At 36.9% G+C, this 22,139-nt stretch overlaps 1 protein-coding gene across 4 annotated transcripts in view; it reads left to right on the top strand.

Annotated features, from left to right (window-relative positions):
* POLR3A (RNA polymerase III subunit A) overlaps nt 1-22,139 on the top strand; it is a 38,722-nt gene that overhangs the window by 10,997 nt on the left and 5,586 nt on the right. For 2 of the 4 annotated variants that reach the window (XR_009487192.1, XM_059851286.1), the window contains exons 14-31: nt 250-388; nt 990-1,154; nt 1,425-1,597; nt 2,202-2,313; nt 3,601-3,719; nt 5,011-5,148; nt 6,512-6,682; nt 7,498-7,611; nt 11,344-11,430; nt 11,516-11,598; nt 12,972-13,142; nt 13,712-13,805; nt 13,915-14,007; nt 14,458-14,622; nt 15,299-15,463; nt 15,804-15,935; nt 17,181-17,313; nt 19,334-19,501. Coding sequence is in view for 3 of the 4 variants with exons in the window: in XM_059851286.1 (XP_059707269.1) it covers nt 250-388; nt 990-1,154; nt 1,425-1,597; nt 2,202-2,313; nt 3,601-3,719; nt 5,011-5,148; nt 6,512-6,682; nt 7,498-7,611; nt 11,344-11,430; nt 11,516-11,598; nt 12,972-13,142; nt 13,712-13,805; nt 13,915-14,007; nt 14,458-14,622; nt 15,299-15,463; nt 15,804-15,935; nt 17,181-17,313; nt 19,334-19,482 (2,403 nt within the window). In the remaining variant the exon portion in view is untranslated. Of the gene's footprint in view, nt 1-249; nt 389-989; nt 1,155-1,424; nt 1,598-2,201; nt 2,314-3,600; nt 3,720-5,010; nt 5,149-6,511; nt 6,683-7,497; nt 7,612-11,343; nt 11,431-11,515; nt 11,599-12,971; nt 13,143-13,711; nt 13,806-13,914; nt 14,008-14,457; nt 14,623-15,298; nt 15,464-15,803; nt 15,936-17,180; nt 17,314-19,333; nt 21,415-22,139 lie in introns of those variants that run through there. The other 2 variants (XM_059851285.1, XM_059851287.1) reach the window with 1 other exon arrangement.

A 22,139-nucleotide genomic window follows, 5' to 3' on the forward strand; every position in this document is an offset into this window, starting at 1 on the left:
GCAGTAGTGCACATTTCTCTGAGTGCAGGCACATACCCTGTTGTCAAGGATAGCCATTCAGCACCCAGGAGGTTCAAATCTATGAAAGAGGATGTTTTTCAAAGAAATGCTACTGTGCATTTCTACAAGTATGATTCTCTGTAGGCATGTTTTGTATATCAAGCCATTTTGCGATTAAATTCTTGCTTGCTCTTTTTCTGTAGTTGTAGCATAAACCTGTAATCTTTATTCTCCTTCTGTTTCTCTCAGCCTGTAACACTCTGGACAGGCAAACAGGTTTTCAGCCTCATTCTCAAACCCAGTGATGATTGTCCTGTAAAAGCCAACCTGCGAACCAAGGGCAAACAGTATTGTGGCAGAGGGGAGGACCTGTGCTACAATGATTCTTGTGAGTGACACTTCTAAAGCCATGTTTTGGAAGTCTTCAAAGAAGTCATAGAAATTACTGAGCTTACTGTAGGCATTGAAGCTGTACTTTACGTAGGTGTTCTTGAAATGAAAAATAAAAATCTTGCAGTTTTTCTCAAGAGTAGAAGTCTGTTTTCTTAAACTAAAACAAAAGTTTGTCATGATGCGAACTTGGTGTTTGAAGGTGAGAGAGAGGAAAGCAAAGCTTAGGAAGTGGTTGTTCAGAGGACAAGTGAAAAAATGTAGTCTCTTGATGGGGGTACTAATGCAGGGATTAGCAGTTAAGCACTGTAAAGTGCTGGAATATGCAGGGAAGATAAATCCCTAGGATATCAAACCATCCATGTCCTTCCAGTTAGGGATGTCAGTGGCAGATGGAATGCAAAGCACCATAGTTGAAAATGCTGTAGGAGATGACGAAGACTTTTCTTAGAATAATTTAACGGTGATACCTAAATTCACATTGAAAATACTGAGCATGGACAGAGCTTTTATTTAAAAATTCTTTCTCTTAAGTGATTACTAGTGGGTAGTGAATGTTTTAGAAAACTGGTGGATTCTTTTTTCCTTTTCATTTCTAGATGTTACAATTCAAAACAGCGAGTTAATGAGTGGCAGTATGGACAAAGGAACACTGGGGTCAGGATCCAAGAACAACATCTTCTACATCTTGCTGAGAGACTGGGGCCAGGTGGAAGCTGCAGATGCCATGTCACGTCTGGCCAGACTTGCTCCAGTCTATCTTTGTAAGTACATTTCCTTGTAAAATATTACTTTAATGCAGAAATAGAGAGCAAGCAAGATTTTTGCTTCAAATGTGACCTGCTGTGCTTTTTAAAACTAACCTTGTTTTGAAGGCGGGAGACAGTGAAACAATTATTATTGTGGTTATGAAGTGCTTGTGATGGTCACGTGATGGGGGCAAAATTGAAAGTTCTCAGTAATATTTCCTGGGTTTAATTTGTTTTCTCTATATGAGATTGAACTATCAAAATTTATTTTCTTTTTAATAATAGCTAATCGTGGCTTTTCAATTGGAATTGGTGATGTAACTCCTGGACAGGGCCTGCTAAAAGCTAAGTATGAGCTCCTGAATGCTGGCTATAAGAAATGTGACGAGTATATTGAAGCTCTGAACACTGGCAAGCTACAGCAGCAGCCTGGTTGTACTGCAGAAGAGACATTAGAGGTAAAATTTTTAATTAAATTCACTATCCATTTGGAGTAGAGGTTTCACAAATATATTCTTGTACATTGCAAAGTCTACAGTTGTCTTCTGAAACCTAAAAATGCAAGCCAATACAGTCCCTAGGCATGTAGCTTGAGCTGAGTCTGTACAGGCTTCAGATATTTGTATGCATCTAAAAATGTTAGCTTAACACAGAACAGCTGAAATCCTCCAGGGTATATTGGAGTGATACAAGAGAATAAAATTACACAGGTAATTGGAATGGAGTTGATTACATTGATCAAGATTTGCGTGGTTGTCTTCCATGCAGCACAGTGTGACTTAGAGCTTAGTGCAATGCTCAATTTAGCTGATGTTTTGCATGCTGATAAGAGATTGTCATGTTGTTGGATACCCCTGTCTTATCCCAACAAAGACATTTTCTTCAGCAAACTGGAAGTTAAGCAAGCTGAAATTTAAAATTGTTTTGCCTGAAGCAACAACTGAGTTTCTTTGTCTTCACTGTGTTTGAATTCCCTTTTACTGCTGAAGGTGTTGCTGGGAGTTAGAGTTCTGTTTGTGTGTTTTTTAGCAAATTCTAAACCTCTGAAATACTCTATTTCAGGCTTTAATCCTTAAAGAACTGTCTGTTATCAGAGATCATGCTGGCAGTGCCTGCCTCAGAGAACTGGACAAGAGCAACAGTCCCCTGATCATGGCTCTCTGTGGTTCTAAAGGTAGGGACAGCTGAACTTGGCATGAAGGTTGCTCACTCCTTCACTTATGTGAGACTTATTTGTTCCATCTGTATAACTTGTTTTATACTGTCAGTTGTGCAAGTTCATGTCATAGATGTTTCAAGTAGTTCAGTAAGTACAGGTTGGGTATGGTTAGTTAAAATCAAGCAGATGTTCTGATATTCTTGTGTCTTGATTTTTAGTACAAGTTGCAAAACATCTTGTTGTTCTTAAGACTTCAATCAGTATCGAGTTTTCAGTTGTGTTTCTTCTTCAAGTATTTATATCACATAGAAAAATCAGCAGTAAATGATACATTCAGAATTGGAACTAACATTTTATAGAATCATGAAATTATTTGGAAGGGACCTTAAAGATCATCTGGTTCCAACCCCCCAACCTGGTGGGTTGGGCACCTTCTACCAGACCAGGATGGGGCATCCACAGCTTCTCTGAGCAACCTGTTCCAGTGCCTCGCCACCTTTATTATAAAGAGTTTCTTCCTGATTGCCCTCTGACAGTTTAAAGTCATTTCTCCTGTTCTATCACTACATGCCCTTGCACAAAGTCCCTCTCTGTCTTTCTTGTAGTCTCCCTTTAGATACTGGAAGGTGCTATAAGGTCTCAAATTCCTGTGTGTTTGTCTCCTTTAAGAATTTGAAGAAGTCACTTTTGCCTTTTTTGGAGGTCTAATAAATTATGGAAAGCCTCACAGTGACTTGTTGTGTTCTAAAGAAATACTGAAATCTCAGACAAAGAGTATATTAAGTGTATAATTTTTGTGGGGGTGTTGGAGAGGCATTGTTTGCAAACATATTCAGCATATAAGACTTCTGAGTTAGTGACTTAATTCTTTGGGACTTAATTTGTTCTAGAGTCCTGGTAGACACTGAACCCTTCATAAAAAGTATTGTTGAAGTATGTTTATTGAAGAAATTGTCAAGCAAAATACATAGGTTAGGATCATGGGCTGTGTAAAAAACAATCCATGATAGAACCCAGGATAACATAAGGACGGGAGCCCATTAATGGCATGAATATCTATGACCGAAGGGAAAAAAAATGAAAAATTGTTGGCTGTACCATAGACTTAAGTGCCAGCCTTTGTCTAAATGCTGAAATTAACAGGACGAGTAACAGAAAAGCTTCTCTAACTCTTGCACTTCTGTTTTGCTGACCAGTTAGGAGGCTAAATAATTCACCTTCATGGAAGTGAAGGCAACTCATCAGGGAAGCAGTATATTCCTAATTTGTGAGTGAGGGCTTTCTTTTCCTTTGTCTTTTCAGGCTCCTTCATTAACATATCCCAGATGATTGCTTGTGTAGGACAGCAGGCTATCAGTGGGTCCCGAGTTCCTGATGGGTTTGAGAACAGGTCCTTGCCTCACTTTGAGAAGCATTCTAAGGTAATTCTAGGTGTTTACAACAGTCTGTGAAGGAAAGTGAAACAAGTTTCCTTAAGCCTTTTTGAGGAGACTGCATGATGAAACATGTTGTGATGATATGCTGAAGGAAAAGGATCATACATGGTCAATGTAAAATGTTTTGTGTGATTTGGGAGTTAACAACAGTGTTCTGAATTGCCGTAGGATGCTTAGTTAGCTTGAATTTTTACAACTAAGCCTTGCTTTGACCTTTCTAATTTAGTAAAATTAAAGTGAGGTGATTATACGGTTTTGGTTCTCTTGAAACTCCTAAAAATAATTAGTTAAAAGTTTCTCACTGGTGTTACATTTGACTGCACTAATACTTTCCAGGAAAACTGCTGAATATTTGTTGGTGTCTTTATAAACAGGTGAGAACATGCCAGATAAATCATTCTGGTTTTTCTCTTTTTCCACCAGGTTAGGTACCATGGGTTTACCATGATGTTTCATGTTTCGGTCCTACATGAAGCAATAATGACTCTAAACTAATCTCACTGAATTATATTAACAAGTGAATTAAAGTGCTATTTGAAATCTAATGAACACTAGCAAAGGTTCTAGGTATGAGCATAGAGTCTAGTTTTTGTGTTAGCTGTGGTAGCTATGACACTTAGATATGTGACTAAATGTTGAAATTTCAACTTCTGTGTTCTGTAATATACTGAATAAGTAGAAAAAGAAACAATACTTAATGATTTAGGTGAGAAGATAAAATGTAGTTCTAGCTTTTTTTCTGATTTAGAAAGCATTGCCTGTTGTTAAATAACAACAAAAATTGACTTGAAGGGATGCCTGCGTAAATTTCATTGGCAAGAACTTTCCTCAGGGGTGAGGGCAAACCATTCCAAAAAACTAATTGTATACGTATCTCCAGCTTTTTCCTGGCTTCCTAAGACTTCAGCAAATACCTTTGCACTACTATAGCAAAATGAACATTCTTAATTGCAGTTTTAATTTTTGCAAGTTTAATGGAAGTGTTGGGGTAGTGTTGGGAAGGAATAGCTGGAAATGTGACAAGGTTTGTAGGAGGAAGAAGAAACTCTGGTAAATTTGTTTGGAATAACTAGGCAAGGATTTCTGAAACCTTACTCCAGATGTAAAATACAAATATGGAACTTGGGAGCTAAGCAGACCTGAGGTCATTGTCCTGTGTTGGTGGGGGTGTTGGCTAACTTTTAGAAAGCATTCTAATGACAATGCACCATATTTGTCTGTAACATACAGAACATACGTTGCATTTTAACTGTGTATTTCACACTCTTCCCTGCAGCTCCCTGCAGCAAAAGGCTTTGTTGCAAACAGCTTCTACTCTGGGTTGACTCCCACTGAATTTTTTTTCCACACAATGGCTGGTCGAGAAGGTCTGGTTGATACAGCTGTAAAAACAGCTGAAACTGGGTATATGCAGGTAACTGGCAGCAGGAACTGAGGGTTTTACCAGTCTTGAAAGATGTGGATATTTCTCATGTGCATGTGAAGGTGATGGATCAGGGAGAAGTGCAAACCTTGTGTGTTTTCAATGTAACAGAGTCATTTATACTCTGAAATACATGGCTTGGTCTGTTCTCCAGGAGGTGTGGAGCTTGTAAATGAGACCTCAGCCAGTGGTACAATAACATGCTTGTATTAAGCTGTTTCCTCCTGAATATGGGTAAAGTCCTTTTTCTGTGCAGTTGCTGAGGACTACTTTTTGACTAGTGTGTTCCTAAACCTGATGTGAGTGATGACAGAAATGCAGCTAAAGCTCCCTTTCAGTGTCTGCTCTCTCTAGGTAAGAGGCACCTTGGCTATATAGGCTTAGACTGGTTCTTTAAGATTTTAGTGTCTTGGGCTGTAAATAAATGTCCTTCCTAAAAGCTTTTTGCTGTTATGTGCAGTCTGAAGATTTCTGTTCCAACATTTAAGTAGTATTTACATTATAACCTTCTTCTCAGTATAACAGACAGTAGAAAAGCCAAGATAATTTGGGGCTGGGAGCACATCCCAAGATATACAAGTAATTGTACAAAGACAGAAAAAACTCACCTTTTGGGATGGGTGACTAATTAGGCCATTTGTCTCCAAAACCAAGGGAATAATCTTGGCATTTATTTTGTCTTACCTTTTTTCTCACCAGTGAGAAAAAAATACCAATTTGTTGTCTAGTTTAGGTGATCTAATTTGCTTTTATGGGACAATGGGGTCCATCTCTTAAGTAAAAATGTTTTTAACCTAAAATATTTCGTAGTATGCTTTCTTTTTGGGAATGCAAAGGAATATGGTAGTTAAGAGATTTTGCAATATAAGGAGTTAATATAGGAGAAGCAGGTAATGTTGATAGAAGAATGGCTTTAGCAGGTGACCCCTTTGCTCAGGGAAAACAATCGTTGAGTGGTTCTGCTTTCATATACAAAAAGTATTGTATCCCTTGAGAAATAAATATGCTTGGAAGAATGAGTGTTATGTCAAAAAATTCACTCAAATAAATCCCTCAAACTACAACAGGTTTTTGCAGCTTAGCCTTAGGTCATTAGCTTTTCTATACAATGGAATTCTAAATTTGGAGTATTGTGTTGTTGCATGAAATTTTGTTGACTTTCATGTTCTGTGGAATGCACAGTAAAGCCTGAGGGGTAATGTATGATTTTAAGTAGGTTTTCATGCCTGCTCATGACTGTGTTAGATTTATTTCCCAAGTCTGGTTTCTGTATTGTATTCTTCTTGTATTGCAAGTCAACAACTGTTTTTAAAAAGATCCATTTTACTTTCCTTGTACTTTTTTTCCCCTTCAGAGACGTCTGGTAAAATCCCTTGAAGATCTTTGCTCACAGTATGATTTAACAGTCAGAAGTTCTACTGGTGACATTATACAGTTTATTTATGGAGGAGATGGCTTGGATCCTGCAGCTATGGAAGGGAAGGATGAACCACTGGAATTCAAGAGAGTTCTAGACAATATCAGGGTAAGGATTGCTGAAATCCTTATTGAAAGTGTGAAAATGCTGTTAAACATGGAGAAGAAAGTACTAAATAATGGGGAAAATGGTTTCACTGGAAGTATTTACTTTCAAACTGACTTTTTTGAATGGTTGTGGTCAGTCTTTCAGGATATGTATTCGAAGAGTAATAGATATTTTTTCCAGTGGAACAGAGCAATTTGTGTACCGAGACCAAATTGCACATAAGCTGTGAAAAGTAAAATTTCTTTCTGTCCTTGAACATAGTTTTGTGGCCCGATATCCAGCTCGGTAGATAAACTACTACAGGCTTATTTGGTACTAGTTTGGTATATTGCACAGATTAGTTCTCTATTAAATCAAGACATGGATGTTCCTTGAGTTGAACTGGCCCGTGGTTGTTCAATAATATTGTCCTGTTTGAAGACTTGCATTGTTCAGTTTTGGTTTTGTGGTTGGTTGGTGTGTTATGACTCCCTTCCCCCAGAGAAAAGCCTTTTGCTGAAGTAACTTTAGAGTTCTGTAATATGAGTGTAAAAAATGGTTAGAACTAGAAATGTCTGGATGTATACCTTCAGATTTGCAGAAATAAGTAGGAGTGGATGTGGTCCTTCTTTGCACGGTAGTCTAATATATAGTGTAGTAAACCAAAACCAACCAAAAAAGCCCTCATTAAACAATCTACAAAAAGACACAACCAGAAATAAACAGCCAGAAATAAAGAATGCTGTTATTCAGTTCTACGTATGTGTTCAGTGTCCTTGCAGTGGAGTTTTTGTGCATGTGCTGTCTGTGGATAAGTCATGTTTTTTCCTGTGAAGGCTGTCTATCCCTGCCGAAGTGAACCAGCCCTTAGCAAAAATGAACTGGTATTAACATCTGAGTCCATCATGAAGAAGAATGAATTTCTTTGCTGTCAAGACAGTTTTCTGCAGGTAATTATCTCACTTCCGTATCACACTGTGATTAACTTTGCCTTAGGATTTAAGCACAGGAGTTTAGCCTGCCTGGAGCTACTTACATGGCTTTTAAGGGTGAGTGGAGGTTCACATGGCTGCTTATACTTTGAATTGTAAAATTCAATTTGTTGAAAGAGCATTGGGCAATTTTAATATTTATGAGAGCAGCCACTCTCAAGACTTCCTTGAGAATCACTGATCAAAGTTGTAGAATTAACCTTACATCCATATAAAGCTGTTATCTTCATGATCCTTCTGATTACTGGCAGTGATGAGAGCAAATTCATTCGTGACCTATGTTTGAAGGGTTTCTTTTTAATAGATCAGAGTGTTTCAGAGCACAAAGTAAACCTGAATTGTGCTTTCATCGATAGAGTCAAGTTATATCCATATTTGAAATATGCTATAAATCTTAACTACAAGTCTTAAGGCAAAAAAATCAAGTAATTTAATTTTAGAGTTGGTGGATAAAGCTGGTTTTTCTAGTATATGTATTTTAAATCATATAATGAAAGTTTAAATAATTGTTTTCGATTTCAGAAGCACAGATATGGCTGCATCACCTTAGTGATAATTAGCTTAGGATTTTTTTAAGTTTTAGATAGTTACATTTTCTTCTTTCCTTTTTTTTTCTGTTCATCCTTGAAGACATTAACTGAGACAGGTTATGAAAAATATAATGAGGTAATCGTAGCATGTGTGTGCACTGTGTGAGCATTAATGTTAGTGCTTTTTAGCGAAAGATGTGTGTGTAGTGCTGAAGTAATTGATTAGTATATATACCTTACTGCTTGTTAAATTGACATAGGTGTTCCTCACAATGATTTAACTTTCTTAATGTGAAAACTCTGACATGTTAATTAATACCCACTGCTAAATTCAAGGATTTTGAGGAAGCATTCTTTCAGTACTTGACACTTTTTCCTAAAAGTCATTCTTTCAGTCTCTAGGGATATGAGCATGTTTTTCTGGTCTTTTTCTTTCCCTTCCTCCACTTTTCCATTCCACAACAGAGATGCTTCTTAGTGCTGTTATTTTAGTCAGTGGTTCCTGTAATGGTCTTATCCACTCTGGTCCAGAACACAGCATGTCTAAATAACCTCGTCCAAACAGGCAGCATTTTTAATTCCTGCACTCTGCCCTTGCTGGAGGGAATTCAGCTGATTAGAAAACAGATTGTTGACTGGCACAGTAATTATGTTCATGTTTAGATAACATATTTAGATATATTAAGGTACAGGTGAAGGGAATTTTTTTCCTTCTGATTAGAATTGGGGAAATCTTTGAAAACACAATTAAAATTATTTTGTGGTTTTTTTGAGGTGATGGAATAGGAGTGCTGTGAATGTGGTGCAAAAACAGAAGCTCAGCACATAGCCACTCAGTGTTGCTATATGCAGAGTTGTCCTCCTGGGTCTACCTGAAGTGGAGCAGATTTTGGCTGAATCTCGTGGCATTGTCTGTTCCACTGTGCTTTCTAGTGGCTTTTTCACTGCAAAGATTGCCGTGCAAGCAGTGCTTCTCATGTGTAAATGACCCCACTAACCTGGCTGCTGGGACACCTGATGCAAACCCTGAACTGCCCTTTTGCCTAAGCAGCTAGGAGGAGCTGGCAAGGCCTGTGTTGAGCCACATCTTACTGAGCCTGTTTGGTGCCTCTTTGTTAATCTGGTCCAGACTAAGACTTCATGGATTTAGAAGTTGTGAAAAAATCAATGTTTTTTTGAGTCCATTCTGAAAGTTACGTTGCTGTGCTCATAGAGTAGTGTTGCACTAAAGATTATAAATTCAGAGAGAGAGAGAGAAGGAGAGGCTCAGCAAAGAGTGAGCTACGTTTCATTCCATTTGTAGCAAAAATTAATCCGTAGTTTGGATTAAATGCCAACAGATAGCTGAAAGCTGAGAAGAGTAAGTAATTTCTTATTTTAGGTCTTCTGCATGAATAAAAGTTGACAATGAAAAATTAAGTTTTCAGATACCTATATTCCACCTTTTCTGACTTTGGTGTATGGAAATATAATTTGATTATATGTTATTATATATGTTATACCTTATTAAGAATTATATGTAATAACTGAATTATTGTGTTGGAGTTGTTTGGATTTTTTTAAAGTACTTTGGAACTCAGGCACTGTCAAAGAGGACAAGTCTTCTGCAAGTCCTGCAACATTGCTTTTTTTATGCACGTCTAATAGAAAGATTAACCTCTCTAACTCCATATGATTGCCTAAACGCTTACTTTAAGAAATAAATCACATTATAATTTTTTTGCAAATATGTTGGGGTCAAAAGCCTTTAAAATGTCCAAATATATTATTTGTGAATAATGCTACTTAGTGCAGGGCAGAAAAAAGGGGCAAAAACATAAGAATACATCCTGTCATCCAAGAGGGGAAGCAACTTTGAAGCATCCATTCCAGCAGCATTTCTGTTGTCTGTTCTTCTTTGGAACTCAGTTCTGGTATTCACAGAAAAAAATTATACTTTCTGGAAATACCTTGAATGCCAGTAAGAATGTTGTTTTGAGAGAGAATTCTGTTAGAATGTAATAGAAGTGTTTTCATAATGATTCTATAAACTTAGCTGTGGAAAAAAGAAAAAGGCAGTCCTTTGGATACTTATTCATTTTTGCAAGTAATTGTCAGTAGTCAGCTGACTGTGGTGGTTGCAAGGAGCCCAGTACGTAGTGCAGAAGAGGTGATGCTGTGTAACCATCACTCTTGTTGTTAGGTAGGACTAATGGGGTAGAAAAGGTTTAAGAGTATTCTAAAAAAATCAGAAGTATTTGTTTCTTTATGGAGGCTTTCCTAAATCATGGTTGAAATAGATGGGAAGGATTTACTCTTGCTTTTTGTTTATATTTTGGTTTTGATAACCTTGTGTTATGATAATGACTTGCACCAAGTCCACATTTGTGAAAGAGTTTAATCATGGATTCCATTTTTAATGACTTCTAGTGTACATATGTATGTCCAATGTATAATGACCAAATGATCGTTTATAGAATAAATGTTGGATATTTTTCTAACAGTATTATTTCAGTTTATGTTCCAGTAAAGACTATCTTTTGGGTAAGCCTGGTAAGAGAGTGAAAGGTCTATGTAGTATGACTTGTTAAATGCAATTATCTTCAAGACCTCTCCACTGCTTAGAGAAGTTATTTGAATCATATTAGGTAAAGACTGACATATATAAAATAGTTTTGAAGTCTTTTCTCAAAATAAAGTGCGCCTCAAATCTGAGATGTATCCAGCAGATATACTTCATACACTTCCTCTCTTGCCACAGTCTTTCCGTTTTGACTATTTTGAATAGTGAGGAATGACTGAGAATGTATTTCTGTCAGTATTGCCGAAAAATAGGAATTTTGAATTGGTTTTTTTTTTTTTTTTAGTTTTTGAATCACTTTGACTAAGTGGTGGGTAGGAAGGGTCAATCCAAGTCAGGTATCTTCACCTGTCAGTGTGTTCTCAGGAGGGATGCTTTTATTCAGCATGGACCACAGTCCTCATGTGCTGCTACTGATTTGTGGCTACACCAAAGTGGATCTGGATTGCTAAACTCTAATGTATGTGTTTGTCTAAATTTTGATGTTCCTATTTTCATACTGTGCATTATTAATTTATTGTAAATATTTGGAGCTTAAAGTAAATGACTTACTGTTCAAGACTTCTGTCTTTGCTTACTGTGGTTTTAATGTGATTTCAGGAAATTAAAAAATTCATCAAAGGTGTTTCTGAGAAGATAAAAAAAACTAGGGACAAGTATGGAATTAATGACAATGGCACAACAGAGGTAAATAGTTTCAATGGTGTAATGATGTAGTTCTTTTCCATCTTCATAAGTTGTTGCTTTTCCAACTATGCCATTCTCTTTTCAGCCAAGAGTTTTATATCAGTTGGATAGGATTACTCCAACACAACTAGAGAAGTTTCTAGAGACTTGTAGAGACAAATACATGAGGTGAGTGTTTACCCTGCTGTGTTCTCAGTGCTGCTGTTTTGTTGCTAACATCTGGGTGTATTTTGCTGTTTTTACTGTGTGAGTGTTGGTTCTGTTGTGAATGCAGTACAAAGAATTAGAAACAATTGGCTCCAATGACATAAATATTGCAAGACAAAGGAAGGGTGCAAAAAAAAAAAAATCACTGTCCACAGGTGGGCTTGTTAAGTCAGAGTCTTGCACAAAAGTTCTAGAGATCTAAGAGGTGGGATTTTTACGCTTGTCTTGAGTCAAAATCAGATCCTTTCATTAACAAACTTTGGTATCCTTTTAAGTTGTAAAAAAATTGCTTTGTTTTATTTTATATTTTTTGAGCATGCAAAGCTACCTGCTTGTGTTTAAGCATTCCAACAAGCACAGTTTCAGCATTTAGCTATTCATTACTTATATCCACAGACTGTGTTTTGACAGCAGATTCTGGTAAAAGCCAAAAGTGGTAGGATTCAGAGTAAGGGAGGATATTGTTTAAACACTTCACATTCTTACACCCACTGCCAGACATGTTTCCTTCCTCCCCCTCTTGCAGGAGGTTTTTGAAAACCTTCAATGAGTCTATGCAGAACAAAGTCTATATAGATGAGTTTCAAATTCTTACGAATCTTGATAGCTATTCTTGATCTACAGTCTGAGGAGTTATATCACACTTTGTTCGAAAATGTTCTTTGATCTACTGTGCACTCATAGGATCCTTTTGTTTGTTACTCTTGGTTTCTGCTAAGATAATGCTGGTGTGGGTGTTCTAATCTCTTTATCCGTTGAGGCTTATTTCATTTCCTTAGACTTCTCAGATTTGGACATTCACATGCAGCCATGGGCGATCTCTCCTTTGTGGCCTACCTGCATCAATTGTTTCCTAATGGTTTATTCTTCTAGAAAATTCACGTATATATTAAGTTCTTAACTCTTTTAAAGCAATTACCAGTTTTTGCTTTCCACCTGTTTTTGCTTTCCCTTACTAGGACTACTTGCTTACATTTGTTTTTAACGTGAATTCTCTTTTACTGTAATAAGTAAATGTTAGCATATGGGATTTCCCTGAAGGGAGAAAGCATCAAACACCAGATCCGGCATAGGAGGAAGAAGACAAGCATTTTGTAATCTGCAATGGAAGTTATACTGAGGCTGTGGAAAGCTTATATGACAGGGCATCTTCTTGCTTTGTATGAAATCAGTCTTAAAGTATTGGTGACCTTTCAACCTCCCTCTTGTTTTTTTACTTAAATAATATATTAACAAATTTCTTGTATATCTACCAGAATAGTTTCTGTTGTTGTTTGCTTAGGATCTTATACCTGATTCAGTTCCATGTCTCTTTCTATATTTTTTTTAATTAGGGCACAAATGGAGCCTGGATCTGCAGTAGGAGCTCTTTGTGCACAGAGCATTGGTGAGCCTGGCACACAGATGACTCTGAAGACTTTCCATTTTGCTGGTGTTGCTTCAATGAACATTACTTTGGGTGTGCCAAGAATCAAGGAAATCATTAATGCTTCAAAGGCTATTAGGTACAAATATTGTTTTGATCTGTTGAGTTTTTTTTCCTTTGCCCAAGTGAAACCTCATGGGTAAATTTGCAATACATGATAGCATTTTCCTGTCCTGAGCAATATACTAGACACCATTCAATGCAAATCCTCAAACAACAAAAATCTGATGTCTGCCCAACTGTGATGCTTAAGCCCGCAGAGAAAATCAAATTTAAAAAAGTGATTATTTGTTAAGTATAATATTTCCTTAGACTTCTTCACCTATTGTGAAGTACTGTGGTGCTTAGCAGTACTTGAAGCCACATGAAGCAGTACATGAAGCCACACTTAAATAATACTAGAATAACATATGCCATGAAAGCAGTCACTAGTATTTGTGTGTTTGCTTGTTTTTACCAGCCTGAAGTACCTGAATGGTAATTTTTCTTAAGTACACCTGAGGAAGCTGAAGATCTCTCTCTTACTAAATACTGCTCTAGATAAGAGAGAAATTCCATAGGGCAGGCTGTAATTCAAGTTGCCATTTCAACCCTAGCTGAGCACTTTCCTACCTGGGCTTTTGTGTGTGTGTGTGTTTATTCTTGTAGCACCCCTATTATAACAGCACAGTTGGACAAAGATGATGATCCTGATTTTGCCCGTCTGGTTAAAGGAAGAATTGAGAAAACTTTGTTAGGAGAGGTAAGAAAATTGTATTGCTGCTAATGGTTTAAATGTATGCATTAGCCAATTGCAATGGGGTCTTATAGCCATTTATGCATGCTAATTATTTTGTCCTTGTCTCTTAAAGATTTCTGAATATATTGAGGAAGTGTTTCTTCCAGATGACTGTTTCATCCTAGTGAAGCTGTCTTTAGAGCGCATTAGACTACTGAGATTAGAGGTGAGTTGTTCACTTCTTACACAGATTATTATACCTTGGATATGTTACGAAAGGTCTCTTAATCCTGTGCCAGTAATCACACCAGGGGAAGCTAAAAAAAAGGAAGTGAATGAAAGATGTTGTGTGGCTACATTACATCTGGAAGGGTCTCCTTTTATTTTTTCCTTTCTTAGTGGATAATTTCTCCTTTATTTGGAAGTGAGAGAACATACATTTGTGTTTTTCTGAACACAGGCATGCCATTTCTGTCCATTGGTTAATGTACAGGCTGGTACTCTCAGCATAGGATACTATTTCATGAATTTATAAATCTAATTTTTAAGAGAGTATTTGCGGTTTTTTTCCTTACATTTTTCCTTTTGATCATCTGTTGATGATGGCTCCATTTATTTGAGCACGTTGATGCCTGCTGCGATAACACTGGTGTTTGCTGGTTGCCTTTTGGCACAGGTGAATGCCGAGACTGTGCGTTACTCGATTTGCGTCTCTAAACTCCGAGTGAAGCCTGGGGATGTTGCTGTCCATGGAGAAGCAGTTGTGTGTGTGACCCCTCGTGAAAATAGCAAGAGTTCCATGTATTATGTATTGCAGTCCCTCAAGGAAGAGCTACCAAAGGTAAAAGCCAAGGCTGTCTCACGCTTTTGTGGGAGGAAATCAGTAGTAATAATTTGTTCCATGGTGGCAGGATGAAATAATTCTTGTCGGTATTGACAGTGACGATAGGCTGGATCAGTAACTCTTAGATTGTGATGGTACTGCCTTGCTGTTGAAACTAAGCCATCCTTTACTAATATTTGTAAATAAAATGAAAGCTTTGATATTTCCCTTACAACCATTATTGAAGCACTCCAAGTGCAGCAGTTGTATGAAATAGTTACATCTGCTTTCAGCTGTATCTAAAATTGAACCACATGACAGTATCTGGCATTTTTTCAGCTTACTGTGAGGAGACTCTCTACTCTGGATTTTAAAAACAGAGATAAGGGAACCTTTATTGTTAGCAATTTGCCCTTTTATTTTTATGGGTCTGCCACCATTCAGACACACAAACCAGATTGTGGGAATGTCTGACATAAAACATAAAATGTAGCTAGTGAGTAAGGTTTATACTGCAGTGTCAGTTCTGCACTAGTGTATTAAAGAGCAAGAAATCTTACTCATATGTGTTTTGAGTGAGCCTTTACTCCACGTACTAGACCTTCTCAATAGGTTTGAATGCTGGCAAGTGTTACCCTTTTATACTGTGTTATTGTATACATCAAAGTTACTTGGGCTTCTTTTTTGTGTGAAGGTTGTAGTGCAAGGCATACCAGAGGTTTCCCGAGCTGTCATTCATGTTGATGAACAAAGTGGAAAGGAAAAATACAAGCTTCTGGTTGAAGGTGATAATCTGCGAGCTGTTATGGCTACTCATGGAGTCAAAGGAACAAAAACATCCTCTAACAACACTTATGAGGTAATGTCTAAATGGGTGCTGTGGGGTTTTCCCCATAGCATCTTTATTACCAGTGCTTGTTTGTGCTCAGATGCAGCAGTTGATATAGAATGAAGCCTGATTCCATTAATACATGTCAGAATGCATTAACACAAGAGAATAATGAACTGGCATCACTGTTCACCACGAAGAAGCTGTTTCTATATATATAGTTTTCAAATGGAGAAGTTTAAAGGGTAGTCATAGAAATGGAATATCAATATGCTATCAGATGGCATTTATTCCAGCAATATACTTGCTCCAAGCACTTGGTTCTTCATGCATGTGACATGCAATAGTCGTGTAACAATCTCTTGTGCAGGTAGAGAAAACTCTGGGAATTGAAGCTGCTCGGACAACCATTATCAATGAGATTCAATACACGATGGTCAACCATGGCATGAGCATTGACAGGAGACATGTCATGTTATTGTCTGATCTAATGACTTACAAGGTTTGTACTATGGCTTTTCTAAATGTTACTTTGGCCTGTTTAAACAAATTAATTTTATCGTATTTGAGAAGGGTGGGTGAGCTCAGGAGATGGAAATTCATTCTGGACATAAGGAATTCCAAGTTGTACTGACCTAATACTGTTATCTATATTTTACACAAAATGCTTCATTACTCGAGTTCTTTGGCAGAGGGCAGATCTATTTTGACTGAAAACAAATTGGTATAATGAGTAGGGAATGATAATTTCATATTGAAAATGGGAATCCTAAACATGATGGTGTGAAAGAACAACTGTTTGGGTAGCCATGCATGCAGTTTAAGGCTTGCTGTGCAGAAAAGCCCATGGGGAGTGGTTTGTAACAGCTGCACCATATGTGAGAGGCAAAGGATACAGACATTACACATAGAATCAGCTGACATGAACAGTCTTACACAACATGTTAGTACAAAATCATCTGCTCTTACTCTGATTGGTTTTCTTTCTTTGACATCAAATATGGTTTTTAGAGTTGAGTACACTTAGTGAAGTAAGATTTTTGCAGTTGGCCTGCCAGAGTGCAGGAGTTTAATCTGGGTGAAATAGATGGAGTTCTGATTTGTTCCCAAACTACAGAGCTTTGTTGTACTGAGCAGCCACAGTCTCCAGGGCTTGTGACCCTGTGAACTTGCAGCACAGCAGTAGAAAAGGGCATCAGAGTGCCATGTTTTAAACTTGGTGGGCTCCTTCTATGCGTACTTTTGCCTGTTCTGACTTAGGCTTCTATGCGTAACCTGATATAATGAGGATGTTTCTAAGAAATAAGAAACAAACAAGTCAAGTTAGTTTAAAAAGCTCATTACCTTTTTCTCTGGAGAGTGAAAAGAAATGAAGATTTAGCATCTTCTATAGTCTCGTGGCAGCTGAGGTGAGATTTATCTGTAGATAATAGGCAGTAGATTCAGCATAGTGCTCTCAGACCCCACTGAAGTTGGTGGCTCAGCAGCCAATTTATAATTGTGGAGTTTTTTTCTCATGGCCGTGTTTCTTTCAATTTGTTCAATACTTAAGAGCTATTAGCCATTTATACTAGCTTATATTGTATATGAAGTATGACTTTTGTTTTATGTAAATATTCCTTACTACCAAACTATTAACCTTCAGGATGTTCAACTGTGAATCAGTGTAGTATGACAATACTGTATTGTAGATGGTATATTTATTTATTTACTCAGGCTTACTCTTTGGGTTTTTCCATCAATCAAGGGTGAAGTTCTGGGCATTACCAGGTTTGGACTGGCAAAAATGAAGGAAAGTGTGTTGATGCTGGCTTCTTTTGAAAAGACTGCAGACCATCTCTTTGATGCTGCCTACTTTGGACAGAAGGATTCTGTTTGTGGTAGGTATTGCAAAGTCTGTTACAGTTTGTGCTCCTTACCCAGCATCTGTGAAACCTCTTCCAAGCATTGGAGTTTTGTCTTTGTTAAGCTTCCTGTTCAGCTGGTATGGCAAAAACTTGAGGCTAAGTTCAAACTTGAGGCTAATTCATTCCAGAAGTCCTAGAAGTTTGTTGTGTTTCTCTACTTCTCATCTCAGACTGAGATGTTGAAGGCAGTTGGATATTTGTTGGATGTTTCTTAAAGTAGACTTTGAGTAATTTGGTTTTACTTATCAGCCTAGATCTCAGTGAAATACTAGGGAATTTGTCTCACTATCAATAGTTCTGGTTTTTTAATTGTGAAAGCTTGTTTATCTTCAGCACATAGAACTGTTGAATAAATCTAGTACCTCACTCAGTATTTAGGTTTCATTTTCATTCCTGCTAAGAAGTAGGGAGACAGGTACATCTCAGCCTAGCTGAAGATTATACTCTTACCTGGTTGCTTAGGTCATTTAGCACTTGTGCCTAGAAATAAGCAGAAAGGCCAAGTTCTTGATGTCTTCATTTAGCTGTAATCTAAATAGATGAAAATTGTGCGTCTTCTGTTTTTTAATCAGAAGTCTTGTTTATCAGTGTTCACTTCATTAACAGCAGACAAGATACTTGTTGTCAGAAATTTCTTTTTAAATGTTTTTGTTCCTGAGTTTTAAATTTAAGTACCTTAGCAGCCACTGAATCATCGTAGTGAGTTCATGAAAGAATCTGGTAAATTTTGAAAATACATGGCTACATATGCCCAAGTGAATGCATGTCCACATACATACAGCAAACAAAACCCAGTCAATGAGTTTTCTGGCATTCTCTTTTTCTCTTTCTTTTGTATTTTTGCCATGTGCTCAAATATTTGGAATTGAAATAATCTTGGGTTTTGGTAATGCCTTTGCCCCCATTCTTTGCAGATATTCTTCTCCTTTAAGCTACATGTATTTTGGGACTGAATGGTTAAAAAATCTGTCTAATAGGTTAAATGGAGAAAAGGAGTAAAGCAGGTTTGACTCTTTTCAAGATCTGTTTATGCAATGCCTGCTGTCCTGGAGCTGGAATTGGGAGTTTCTGGGTACTAATGAAATATAGAAATATTATGCAAAAGTTAATTAATTTACTAGATATACTTGTGTGTATATATAGGTGGTCTTAGTGTAGCCAGTTTCAAACAGTGCCTTGTGCACAGTATTTTTTGAATTTTCATTTGTATACATTCAAATTGTGAATCAAGTCAGAATTTTAAGCAAATTTATTTCATCCTTTCTGCATTCAAATGTACAGCTATTTATTGTTACCTTCTTAAACGTTTATATGAAGGACAATCTAGTTATACTCCTGAGAATGTGCAAAAATGTCATTTAGATCATAACAGCATGCTGAGAGAGAAACACTGATATCTGAGAGCTTGCTTTGAGTGTGGAACGTTCTTTGGAAAAGTCGTGCACATTGGTAGAATATAAATGTGTCAGCGCATTGCAGTGGAAATGTTATAACCATCAAAAATCATTGGGACAGACTCAATCTTTCACTTCAAAACAAGCACTTTTTGAGTGGTGAAAATGCCAGGAGCGTTACAGCTCAAGTAGTTCTGTGCCTTTCTCACTGGGAACTTGGGGAGGTTTCCAGGGAACCCTGCCAGGTTTGACTGAAGCCTTAGCACTGAGTCAGAGAATGAGCATGAAGTAAGCTTGCCTTACATCTTCTGCTATGGCCACTGCATGGGACATGTCTTCTCTAAAAACAAACCTTCTGAAGGGCTTTCATCCCTGGAGAAGATGTTTAGGTTAGGTTGAGTTTTTCCTGTAGAATTTAACACAGTGTAAGTAACATACTGGTCTGATGACCATAACATTTTACTTTGTCTAGTGAAGAGGCCTTGGTTCTTATATGTGACAGTGTTTTGTAGGCAACACAAAACAGAATGGGCAAATGAAAGTAGTTTTGTAAATCCTTATGTTCAAATGTTCACTGTGTTTCTTTGGTTTTTTCCCAGGTGTTTCTGAGTGCATCATCATGGGAATTCCAATGAATATTGGAACAGGTCTCTTTAAACTGTTACACAAAGCGGACAAAGAATCAACCCCTCCCAGGCGGCCTCTGATATTTGATCATAATGAATTTCATATTCCCATTGTTACATAGCACTTGGACAGAAAACAAGGTAGCAAACCAAGAAATAGTAAGCAAACATTATTTAAATCAAACAAAGTTTATTATCAGTTCTATGTGTCTCAACAGAAGTGAATTGTTAAGTGAAATTATATCAAAAGAATTGTCCAGTTGTTCACCACCTAGTACAGACTAGTGGCTAGTACAGACCCTGAAAGGAGAGAGTACACCAGAGAGTGGAAACCAATTTAAAGTGGATTTCACCTGACTTTCTTTTTCATGTGATAGTGTTAACTTTTTCTATTACCCTTAGTGGGTGCAAGCTGTTATTAACACAGTATTTATTTAACGTGTATTGAGATTTTATTTAAAAAAAAAAAAATTTGCAGGAGAGTTCTGTGAGCTTGCCCAGAATGCTTTCAGAAATGTCCTTTCAGCAGGAGCTGCAGAGGTCTGTCTACAGCTTCTAAAAACAGGAACTTCAGAAAGCTGGAATTGAGTCTGTGATTACTTCATCGTGAGTTCAGGAGCACTATTCAAAGTGTTTGAAATATTTCTCTTTGCTTTGGTAGTTTAAATGGGTTTTTCTTCATCCTGAGTTATTATCCAGTAAATTATTTTCCTCCCCAGGATTCTGTTTTGGGACCATATCTACAAGAAGCTGTACATTGTACAGGCTGCGAAATTCTGAGAAGACTGTTGTAAGAATATTGCAAGTTACAGATAGCTTTTCATACGACAGCAACTGTCTTAGCTGCTGGAATCAGTAACTTAGAGCAGTCCTAGTTTTGGGAAGGTTTCCTAATTGAGCAGGATCATCTGAGCAACCTACTTTGGTTTTATTATATAAAGTAGAAATTTAAGGGGTGCTGTTTTTTATTCATTGCCATGAAATAATTGGGAAGTATTCTTAGCTGTAGTCCACTGAAGAAGTTATCAGAATGAATATAGATCTCAAATCATTTCAGTGTACCATATTTAAATTTACAGTGGTGCTATGGAGGGAAAGTATCTTAGTGTTTTCTCAGCAGTGTTTGGATACTCAGTGTGCTCATGACATGGGTCTAGGTTGGAGAGAAATGAAGTAGAGAAAGAAGCTGAAGTTGTCCTCTTTATAAAGAAAAAGCAGGCTGCTGAGTATTCTAGCATTTGAAAATGAAGAAGTTTGTGCTGCAGTTTGTCTTTATGTCCACCAAAAGTGTAAGGCTACATTCAGAGACTGTAAATCTATTGGTTTAAGTCTTCAGATGCCACTGTCTGTTTTTTAATTCATCCTCCATGCGGACAAGATCTCATATGAAATTCAACACAGCTATTCTCAAATTATTTTGTGTTTTTGGTGTGATGCTAAGATCTACTTTTGCCTAGATTTTGGCAGGGTGAAAATGGAGAATGTAGTGCATTTATTATCTGCTCTAAAAGTTACATATATTTTGCTATCTCTGTTTTAGCAATAGAAATTTCAGCATAAATTAAAGTTTTCTTTGTGATCTCAGTGAGATTGCCACTTACTCATTTGTCTATTTCTTTGTCTAGATCTAAATTTACCATGGGTAAGGGCTTCATGGAGAGAAAGCCCATAAACCTTTTCTGTGGTTAAGTACTTTGTTTTATCAGGGGAAATTGTACTGGTAGTGCTTGACATTTTTGTGAATAAAGATTCTTTTCAATATGTAAATGGGTGGAGTTTGTACTGGAGCAAATAACCACATCTTTCCTTTTTCTGGTTTTTGGGTGGTTGGGTTTTTTATTTGGTTGGTTTTGGTTTTTGGGTTTTGTTGGTAGGTTGGTTGATTTGGTGGGGTGAAGGTTTTGTTTGGTTTGCTTTTGGGTTTTTCTAAATATAGAAAAATGAGCTATTTAAATGCTAAGTTCACTCTCTTGTATGTTTAAAAATTAAGACTAAAATTACATCTTTTATAATTGTCTTAAATATGACAATAAAAAGAGGCAGAGGTAAAGAAAGTGTGAACCTTGTGTTTATTTATGGGTGTATTGTATTTTTGCATAATTTATGGATAAGCTGACCTCCATTTCTTTGTGTAGTTAGTAAGACAAAAGAGAATTATTAAGCTTAAATCTCAGGTATTTACAATGTAAATGAATAAGTAATATAAAACCTATCTTGCTTCAAGCCACTATGTCTTGTCCTCAGAGTATCCTCTGAGCCTCATGAGTGTTTCAACCAAAAATAGATTGTTTACAAGAGCACTCTGAATTAGTAACTATTGTTTGAGCTCTCTGTACAGTCAGTAAACAAATTAGCTGTTGGATTTTACTCATAAACTGCTTTTTTTTAAGCATCAGTTTTAACAGTCAAGAAATGGAACTTGGAATATTAAAATGTGCGTTTTGATTAAAATTTTTAGCTTTAGTTTAGGTTTAATTTTTTAAAAATAGGTACTATTTTTCACATTTTTCTCTCTTTTCCAATTAATGTGCTAATTGAAATTAAGTGTAAGCTTTCAAGAAATAAATTTGTTTTTGAATATCCATATGCTGCTTTCATTTTTTCCATCTGTTTTAAAACAAATTTAGACTTCTTAATAAATGAAGTACTTTCTTGGTGTGTTTATCAGGAAACTACTTCACAAACATCTCTTATCTGCAGAGAGAGAAGAAAACAGCTGCGTGTGCTAAATAGGTTTTCTGTTATGACTATGCAAAGTTGGAAGTAAATCCAGAACTGT

This window comes from Haemorhous mexicanus, chromosome 7 (assembly GCF_027477595.1).
Source record: "Haemorhous mexicanus isolate bHaeMex1 chromosome 7, bHaeMex1.pri, whole genome shotgun sequence".
Lineage (NCBI taxonomy): Eukaryota > Metazoa > Chordata > Aves > Passeriformes > Fringillidae > Haemorhous > Haemorhous mexicanus.